This window comes from Sinocyclocheilus rhinocerous, unplaced genomic scaffold (assembly GCF_001515625.1).
Source record: "Sinocyclocheilus rhinocerous isolate Xijiao unplaced genomic scaffold, SAMN03320098_v1.1 scaffold1467, whole genome shotgun sequence".
Lineage (NCBI taxonomy): Eukaryota > Metazoa > Chordata > Actinopteri > Cypriniformes > Cyprinidae > Sinocyclocheilus > Sinocyclocheilus rhinocerous.
Genome location: NW_015647960.1, coordinates 856,114 through 866,474, shown reverse-complemented (window position 1 = coordinate 866,474; position 10,361 = coordinate 856,114). Strand labels below are relative to the sequence as shown.

At 36.4% G+C, this 10,361-nt stretch overlaps 1 protein-coding gene across 1 annotated transcript in view; it reads left to right on the top strand.

Annotated features, from left to right (window-relative positions):
- Positions 1 to 10,361, top strand: part of abhd17c (abhydrolase domain containing 17C, depalmitoylase) — a 48,483-nt gene that overhangs the window by 29,266 nt on the left and 8,856 nt on the right. The window contains exon 2 of the mRNA XM_016513996.1: positions 503 to 682. Coding sequence (XP_016369482.1) covers positions 503 to 682 — 180 coding nt within the window. The remainder of the gene's footprint in view (positions 1 to 502; positions 683 to 10,361) is intronic.

Below are 10,361 nucleotides of genomic sequence, written 5' to 3'. Positions count from 1 at the left end.
CACAAGCATTAGGGCGGCCGCGATCAGCTCCGGTTCCCGTGGAGCCGTAACGCGCCGCAGACGTGTGCAGTGAGGCGCAGATCAGCTCCAACGTCACTGAATCTGCTGTTAAAAATTAACCATTCATCATATCATCATGCAAAACATACATGACAAATAGCAAATTTTTAATTGTTTCTCGAAATGCCATAGCATTTTCACACCGGCAATTACATGATACACTGTGGCGCCAAATAATTTATGTCCCCACGCATCATGTACGTCGTCACGCGTTGACGTCATCAAATTGCGATCGGTTCGTGAGATCGGTCAAGTGTAGTGAGTACCGGCTGATTATCGGCCGATACCGTTCTCCGGCCGATCGATCGGAGCATCGTTGCATTGACGTAATTTAACCCACACTGATGAGAGGATGACAGATTTGTACCATGCTTGAAGTGTTGATATGGTATGTAATGATTTACAGCTTTTTAATTTCTTCTCTCTCTTTGTCAATCTGAAGGTATGGAGTGACTCCGGAAAACATCATCCTGTATGGGCAGAGCATAGGGACGGTGCCGACGGTGGACCTGGCGGCCCGGTACGAGTGCGCGGCAGTGATCCTCCACTCTCCCCTCATGTCCGGCTTGCGTGTGGCCTTTCCCGACACCCGCAAAACCTACTGTTTCGATGCCTTCCCGAGGTAAGATCCAAACATCTGTGGACCAGAATGCATTGCACGTGAATGCAGACTCTTCTAGATGCACTACAGTGTTATTTTAGTATCATCTATCTATCTTCTATCTATCTATCTATCTCTCTCTATCTATCTATCTATCTATCTCTCTAGAGAAATTAATATGTTTATTCAGTAAAGATGCATCAAATTGATCAAAAGTGACTGATGACATTTTGGATAATGCTTTACAATGATCCATTTATTAGTAATGTAGTTAACTACAACTAACATTAACATACCATACTATCATTACTGCATAAAATTAATTTCAGAATGTACTAATACATGATTAAAAACAAGTTGCATCTATTCATATTACGCAATGGACTTGAGCTAACATGAATTAACAATGTACAATTATATTTGATTAACTAAAGTTAACAAATGTAATAAATACCGTAGCAAATGTATTTCTCATTGTTACTTAATGTTAGTTAATGCATTAACTAATGGGACTGAATTAAGTTAACTAGTGCTACCAACGTTTAATGCTGTAAAAGGTTATTTCAAATAATTGCTTTTCTTTTGAATTTTCTTTTCATGAAACCTGAAAAATGTACGTTAACATATGTATTATGTATGTATATGTAATGATTTACAGCTTTTTAATTTCTTCTCTCTCTTTGTCAATCTGAAGGTATGGAGTGACTCCGGAAAACATCATCCTGTATGGGCAGAGCATAGGGACGGTGCCGACGGTGGACCTGGCGGCCCGGTACGAGTGCGCGGCAGTGATCCTCCACTCTCCCCTCATGTCCGGCTTGCGTGTGGCCTTTCCCGACACCCGCAAAACCTACTGTTTCGATGCCTTCCCGAGGTAAGATCCAAACATCTGTGGACCAGAATGCATTGCACGTGAATGCAGACTCTTCTAGATGCACTACAGTGTTATTTTACCACGGTTCTCGGTACCAATTTCGGTACCAAAGCAAAACACCAAAACATGCTAATTAAAAAATTTGACTATACTTTCATTTAATCCAAACTGTGTACATATTTAATTTTAAAGGGCTCTTGAAAACCTAGAGGTATTCAGCCAAGAATAACTAAGTTAGCTAAAAAAAATAAAAATAAAAAAGTCCAGAACTGCTTTTCTGACTGATATGGCACAAACAATGTTAACCATTTGTACATTCTCTAACACGCATATTTTAGATTCACTTAAATATGCGTGATTCATTTAAAAGCCTCTGGTGTGTAAAAATAGTAAATATCATCATGTCCTCCTGTTTTTTTTTAACCTAATAAAAGTTATAGGAGCATTCAATAGTTAATAAAGAAACTTAATTCTAATGCTCATTATATTAGCGTTAGCCGCGCTTATGCTAACGATTAACTAGGCTACTCTTATTAGAGTAGCCTGCTATTACAGCGTTCATTTCAATCCGACATTCAAATTAAAATATTGAATAATATTCATAACAGAAGCGGTGTTTCCCACAGACTTGCGCTCGATTTGTGGCGGCATATATATGCAAATTCTTTATCTGCCAGCAGGAGGCGCTTTCCTACTTTTGATGTCGCCACGTCTCAGTGCTTTTATGAAGAGAGTTCATCTGCGCACCTTTCCAATAGCGCATTAAGAACCGGGTACTTGGTACCAGTGCCACCGGTACTTAAAAAAACCTGGTACCGTAACGTTTTCATTTTTTTAGTACCGACTTGGTACCGAAGTACCGGGTCTTTTGACAACACTAGTATGTATTAAGCAGCACAACTGTTTTCATAATTGATGATAATAATAAATGTTTCTTGAGCAGCAAATCAGCATATTAGACTGATTTCTGAAGGATTATGTGACACTGAAGACTGGAGGAATGATGCTGAAAATTCAGCTTTGATCACAGGAATAAATTACATTTTAAAATATATTCAAATAGAAAACGGCTAATTTAATTGTATTAATATTTCTTAGTTTTTACATAGTTTTTACTATGTTTTTGATAAAAAATGCAACCTTGGTGAGCATAAGAGACTTCTTTCAAAAACAAAAGCTGGCTGACCTTAAACGTTTGACCGATAGTGTGCATGATCTGAATTTTTATGCATCATTGTTCTCCATTTTTGTGTGCATTATGCTTTAGATAATCTATGAATGGGCTTCGGCTGGTTTGTTGGCATGTAGGATCAAACCAGTAACAGCCTGAAGCTGTACACATACACCGCGGTACCCACCCAGCAGGAACTGCTAACAGGAACATCAGGAAGCTCAGAATGGCCTCATCACTCATAAAACAGGAATCTGAACAAGTCGAGTCGACACAGAGAACCACAATTACATCCTGTAAACCTCATCCAGCCTTCATGCCAGCTTCTCTCAAGCTTTGTTCCCTTACCTCCTCTTTTCCATTTGAGCAGTTTATTTTCGCTTCTTTCGGAAACTACTAGAGTTTTATAAAGTGGGAAGTGACTTGCGTTTCACCACGCTGAGCTAGAAACTGCTCAAAGTGAGCCATTTGCCTTCCTTTCAGGAGTTCAGACGATGGCTTTCAAGTGTCTCACAGCTGTAGTCATTTGTTTTTTTCTGCTTGAAATTGAAAGTGGTTGTAGACGCAGAGTAATGAAATGAAAATTGAGGTTTGAATTTGGACAGCAGACATGATTTGCATATGGTTTTTGCATGTTTGAAGAATTGCCGGTATGCAAACTGTTATGGTTTTCATCTAGTTCTGCAACCTAGATGGTGTTAACAATGTTAGAAATGTTAACAAAGGAGATTGATATACCGTTTATACTGTAGTATCTCTATATCTATATGGCTATCAGTGGACATGGTTAATATATTTATACCTTTTATTTAATGTATTTTTAAATTCTGATGTTGCGTTAGGTGTAACTAAAAGCAGTGGCACTACTAACTTGACCCTTTTTGGAAGTGTGACTTTAGTTCAACTGTTTTGAAATTTCTGTTCATAAAAGAATGCTGAAAAAAGAGGTTTGCCATAAATTACATTTTAAAATATATTCAAATAGAAAAGTTGTTTTCAATATTTCACACTGTTGCCGGTTTTACTTTATTTGTGATCAAATTAATGCAACCTAGAGACCCCAAATCTTTAAACGCTATGTCATAGGCGGAGCGTGTTTCATTTCACAGTGTATACAGCTTCAGTGATTATAACCATAGTTTTTTTTTTTTTTGAGTGCTTAAACTCGCGATAGATCAATGTTCGTGATAATGTCACTTTCTATATATACAGTATCTCACAGAAGTGAGTACACCCTGAGAGAGTGCTTAAACTCGCGATAGATCAATGTTAGTGCTGATAATGTCACTTTCTATATATAATTTATTCGCTGTTTGAATAGCCGTGGAAAGGAAACGTTATATAATTATAAATTTGTAACGTTTTTATTAAATTGTAATCACGTTAAATACAAATTCAGTCCTATTAAACATTTTTTTAGCTTACATGACACCCATGTCTGGTTCTTGCCTAAAAAGACGGGTTTATGATGTTTAATACATTTGGCTGCTTTTAGCCTTACCCTGGAGTTGGTTCACCCTCCGCCTATGGCTAGTGTATCTGACATATAAAATGTATCTACTCTATAAAATTACTCCTACTGTGACATTATTCCACTCCTACTAGATACAGCAGATACTGGACATGTGGATGGACTATAGCTGTACAGCAGAAGAAAGAAAAGAATGGCTGGTTATTGTATTGTGGTGCTATTCTAAGGTCTGAATGAGGGAACTTTAATACCGTGCCTGATACACGACAGGTCTGCAGTTAACACTCGGACATGTCTTATACAGTATAAGTGCATGCAGGCTTTGTTTCAGTCTCACTGCCAGGGACAGAAGCTTTGATGCATTCTGTCAAATAAAATCTCTGTAAATCTCCTGCAAAGTCCTCTCAAACCCGAGAACTGACAGAAGGTGTGTTTTGCCTGGACATGTTGTCGTGAACATCTATATGTGACCCTGGACCACAAAACCAGTCATAAGGGTAAATTTTTCGAAATTGAGATTTGTACATAATCTGAAAACTGAATAGATAATCTTTCCATTGATGTATTGGTTTGTTAGGATCGGACAATATTTGGCCCGAGATACAACTATTTGAAAATCTGGAATCTGAGGGTGTAAAAAAAAATCAAAATATTGAGAAAATCGCCTTTAAAGTTGTCCAAATGAAGTTCTTAGCAATGCATATTACTAATCAAAAATTAAGTTTGAATATATTTACAGTAGGAAATGTACAAAATATATTCATGGAACATGATCTTTACTTAATATCCTAATGATTTTTGGCTTAAAAGAAAAATCTATAATTTTGACCCATACAATGTATTTTTGGCTATTGCTACAAATATACCCCAGCGACTTAAGACTGGTTTTGTGCTCCAGGGTTACATGTGTGTAATTGCTCCGGTCACGAAAACCCTTGAACGGCAGCTTGAAACTGCAGTTGCTCTTGTACTGTTATAATACACAGTTTGAAATGCGTCAGATTACACAGATTATCTTCAAGTATTCCTGGTAAAATCGAAGAAGTTCTTTTGAAACCCCCTGTCGTGATAGTTGACACCCTTGTCTGTTTCTGTGAATGTGCATCGCTATTCCCTGAAGGTGTCGGGTGAGGCGTGCGTTACCTCCGAAATCTCATTCCCTTCATCTCGGCTGTAACTACCGCGTCTGGCTGCCGAGATGAAGCCGGTGAGAAACGGCTCACCTGTGCAGCGGAGGAGACCTATCTGTATTCCACATTCTCTTATATCAGTCGTGATATTTCCTCATCACGTCCCCGCAAACCCTTTTGCTTCAGCTTTCTACAACTTATAATAATGTCTTTTCTGTCACTCTTATTCCCCAGCTGCAGTTTTCATATGCAGCTTCATTTATTATGTCTCCGAAACATTTACAATCAGACAATCAAAATATGTGACTCAATAAGGTGCTATTTTAGGAGAGTTATCAAAAAGTGGTTGATGCACAGGCGGGAGTTGTTGTTGCATGTCAACAGACATTTTTCAGTGACTTCTTGCTTTTAACATTAAATGTTTTGGCAGAGACTGTATGAGGAGACAAACCACTTGAAAATAAAACAATGAGAGAAACTGTGACTCTTTATGTTGTAAAGTCTCACATTTCAGTTATTGGTAAAACCAATGCCATTGAAAATTTTGGGTCAGTAAAATGTTTTTGAAAAGTCTCTTCTGGTCACCAAGGCTGCATTTATTTGGTCAAAAATACAGGAAAAAATATTTTCAATATACAGGTAATATTCTGTAATATTATTACAATTTAAAATAACGGTTTTCTATGTTAATATATTTTAAAATGCAATTTATTCCTGTGATGCAAAGCTGAATTTTCAGCATCATTACTCCAGTCTTAAATCATTCTAATTGGCTGATTTGCTGCTAAAGAAACATTTCTGATTATTATCAGTGTTGAAATCAGTTATGCTGCTTACAATTTTTGTGGAAACTATTTCTTTTAATAGAAAGTTTAAAATAACATTTATTTTAATTTTACATTATTTATTTTAAAACAGCATTTATTTTAAATAGAAATATCTTGTTACATTATACATGTCTTTATGCAACCTTGCTTAATAAAGTATTAATTATTTTATAAAATAAAATCTTACTGACCCAAAGCACAGTGACCTCAAAGTAACTCTCAAATAGATTTTTGGTTCAAGTATATCTGCATTTGAAAGCAAATGTAAACTGAATTTGCAATCAGTCAGACTGAGCATTCGTCGTCCGTCTGGATTTCTCACCGTGCATCTCATAACACATCAGAGTGGGTGTTCTCGTCTCCTCATCAGTTGTAATTGTGAGACCTTTCTGACAAGATGTCACCATCAGCCGGTGCTTACATTTAAATTGATCAAAACGGGATCATTTCAAGTGCATGCTGCTTTTTCTCCATGTCAAACAAGTTACAATTTTAGGGCCCTATGATTTCTGTGATGCAGAAAACCTGGACAGATTCACTAAACCTGTCATAAAAAATAAATTTACAGTATAATGCGGAATGTCATGGAACTTGACAAATTTTGTTTTTAAATCAAGTTTAATTTTAACATTAAACATCTGTTGTGCAGCACAAAAAAAAGGAATAAAAAAGGAATTGGTAAATTTTCATTTGATTTACTTTTTAAAAGCTTTAATTAAATTTGTATAGTTTCATGCCTTCATTTGATTACCACTCTTTTTGATGATAAATTTGTGTTAAATCATAAATCCAGAAAAAAATGAAACACCATTTCATAAGACCATATTATTGTAAAAAAATAATAATAATTAAGTTATTAAAGTTGTATGAATTCAATTGACATGTTTTTTGATTATTAATATTTAACTAAACCATTCAAACGGAATCTAAAAACATTAAAACCGATAACAAATATTTTGGGGAAAATAAATCTGAATTTAATAAATAAAGCTAATTTAATAGGGCCCTAAACATTTTATTTTTGTTATAATAATAAATCAACGTTAGATTGTGTAAAATTCATTATTTCAGTTAATTAGACACATATTTTGGGATTATTAAAATTTAATTTAACCTTTAAAACTGAATGGGGGGAAAATGGAATCCAGAAAAAATTAAATAAATTTAGGTAAAGATAAAACAGATTACATAGTCCCTACTATTTTTGCCAATTTTTTCTGCCTGTTATTTTCTTTCAGGTGAAAGATTTTAAGTGTATGCCAAGTGAACTGACTTGCCTTAAATGGACTTTGGTTTCACTGTTTTGTCATTAGTTTTTTTCTTAGAATTCTACCTTGTTTCAACGGTGATCAGATTTCGCTCTTAAGAGGCATCATAAAAGGTTTATGGGTAGCACCTCTAAGGAGCTCACATGACTGCTCATTTGGATGTTGACCCGATACTCCTGGGTTTAATCGTCAAGTCGTCTTTGAGATGCTGACGGAGGTCACAGGTCTTCAATCCCTGTGTTTAAACTGTTCATGAAAGACTTTCTTGATCTGCACTTGAAGAGGGTTGCGACAAGATCAAATTGCAAGATTAAGGGCTATAATGGGAAGATTACAGCCGTAGCTCTCCGACAGAATGCTGTTGAGGCTTAAGAAACGGAAATGGAGACTGACGGAAACCTCCTCCGTCTCGTTTCTCACTCTCTACTCCAGACCGGGTGAAATTAGCGACGGTCGGGGGCGCGTTTCATTGTAATCAAAGTGATTCTCTCTCTGAGGCAGATGTTCTTTTTCTCGCTCTCTTTTGGGTGATGAATGGGAGTCGTGGAGGCCTGATTCTCTTCTACTCCGTCACCTCTGTCAGGGTTTCATAATGAGAGGCTGTAGTCGTGAGAGATTGAACCGTCTCTGTGTTCTAATAGCTCACCAGCCGGCCCCGTCAAAAACCCCTAATGAACACGAAGCCAGCTGACGGGAGCTGTTGATGAGCTGGCTGTCTTGACGCTGGCTTGCAATTTGTCAAAAAGCATTATGGTTTAACACGTCGTTCGTTCCCCTTAATAAAATGTGAAATCTTGGAGTGGGTGGATTCGAAATTGGGTGGATTTTTTTTCTCTTTTTTTGTTTTTTTTGTTTGAGCAAGATGAGGAGTAGAGTTATGAGGACTGAAGTGGTGGGATTAGGACTGATGAAACTTCAAGTAAGTAGTTTTTTGCTTTCACCCAGTCAGATGAAGGTTGTGATAGTGCCAAGGTCAAACTGAGGCTTGAAATTCGTCCCCACGACCTTTGCTAACCCTCCTGTGGTTTAAACCCTGTTCTTTTCTTTCATAGAGCTCAAAAGGAAAATTTGAGGAATCTTCTTGCAGCTCTTTCCATACAATGATGGTTCATAATGACATTGCAAACCTCAAAAAGGACAATAAAACTACATTAAAGCAGCTTAAAAGTTTTTTGCAGTCTTCCAAAGTCACGTGATGGTTTTTCTGAGTATTAGACGAATATTTAGGTCATTATTCACAAAAAATCTAGGTCTGTTCCTCCCTCAAAGCTGTAGTATGACTTCAGAAGACTATGAAAATAGTGCATGAATCTTAAAATTTTCATGGTGCTTTTGTTCTGTCTTTTTTGAGCTTGACATTTGGTCACAATAAAGTATTATTATTAAAAAATAAGTTTATTTAGTGATTAGGGGGAAAAGTATAATTGCAGTTTCTCTGACCTGCAATTTTAAAAAGTGATTTAAAAAAAGTTCCATGTTTGCTGGACTTGGTTTAATAGCGCTGAACAGTTTGACCAAACATTGTGATTTTATATATCAATATATCTTTACAATAATAATAATAATAATACATCAATATTGTAATAATAAATTATATGGTCAAATTATATTATTTCACTATAAAAAATCAAGCATTTAAGAAAAATATTAGTCATGTATGTATGAAGGATATTCATTTTATTTTGATTGTGCAGCTCCACTATGAACTCATAGCTGCATGAACATTTTTCAAAATGCTCTTTTTGTGCTCCACACAAGGGTTTGTAGTAAATAATCACAAACTTTTCATTTTTGAAAGAAATGGTGCATTTGGGGGTTGAAAGAGGCTGGTGTTTCATAATTAATTTGGTTATAATTAATTTTACATAATTAATTTGTTATCAGAGCGCAGTACAGATGTTCCTCAGCTGTCTTGGAGAGAAACAGCTGTTTTTTTCCCCCCACAACCCCTTGTCAACCCAACCAGTGCTGAGAGATGTGCAACAGATGCCGCTTCATGTACCTAGCTGAAGGTGCGTTCACACTGATCGCAGATTGAACGTCGAAGGTCTCTGTTGCTAGTTGGCAGTCGTACTCAACTGTATGAGCTGACAGACAAGCATCTGCACTAGTTGTCGCATTGCATCACTGTTGATCTCTACTCAACTTTCGCCACCAGTCACTGGCGCTCACGCTCAGTGGAAATCATCCACTCTTGTTCAAAACGATTGACCTGGGGTCATTTCAAAACACTGCAGTGGAGTATAAAGTACCTGAAAGCCATACTCAAGTAAAAGTACAGATATCTTACCAGAAAATGACTTTGGTAGAAGTTGAAGTCACCGTTTAGAATATTACTTGAGTAAAAATCTTAAAGTATGTGATATTTATTGTCCTTAAGTACGAAAAGTATTTTTTAAATCTATGAGCTGACAGACAAGCATCTGCACTAGTTGTCGCATTGCATCACTGTTGATCTCTACTCAACTTTCGCCACCGGTCACTGGCGCTCACGCTCAGTGGAAATCATCCACTCTTGTTCAAATCGATTGACCTGGGGTCATTTCAAAACACTGCAGTGGATAAAATCTTAAACGTACTTAAGTATTGAAAGTAAAAGTACAAGTAAATGCAAAATGGAAAAGAAGCAAATAAATGTATATAAAAATTTTAACTTTTTCTTCCAATTTGTTTTTTTGGGTAAGAATAAAAAGCACTTCGTCCAGTGTCTTTCATTCCAACATAAGAAATCATTTCTGGAATCTGCATCTGACATTGCATTTAGATGCATTTACACAGTTTATGTATCTCAGAGGCGACATGGATGCATTTAAACTGCAATTACAGATGCATAAATCGGCCTAATGTTTTGTTTTTAACATAAAACGTTGAATACTGTTATTTGAAATAATTTAAAATATGCAAAAAAATTGTCGAAATGTGAAATTAAAACCGCCAGTAGGTGACAGCAAGTGACTGT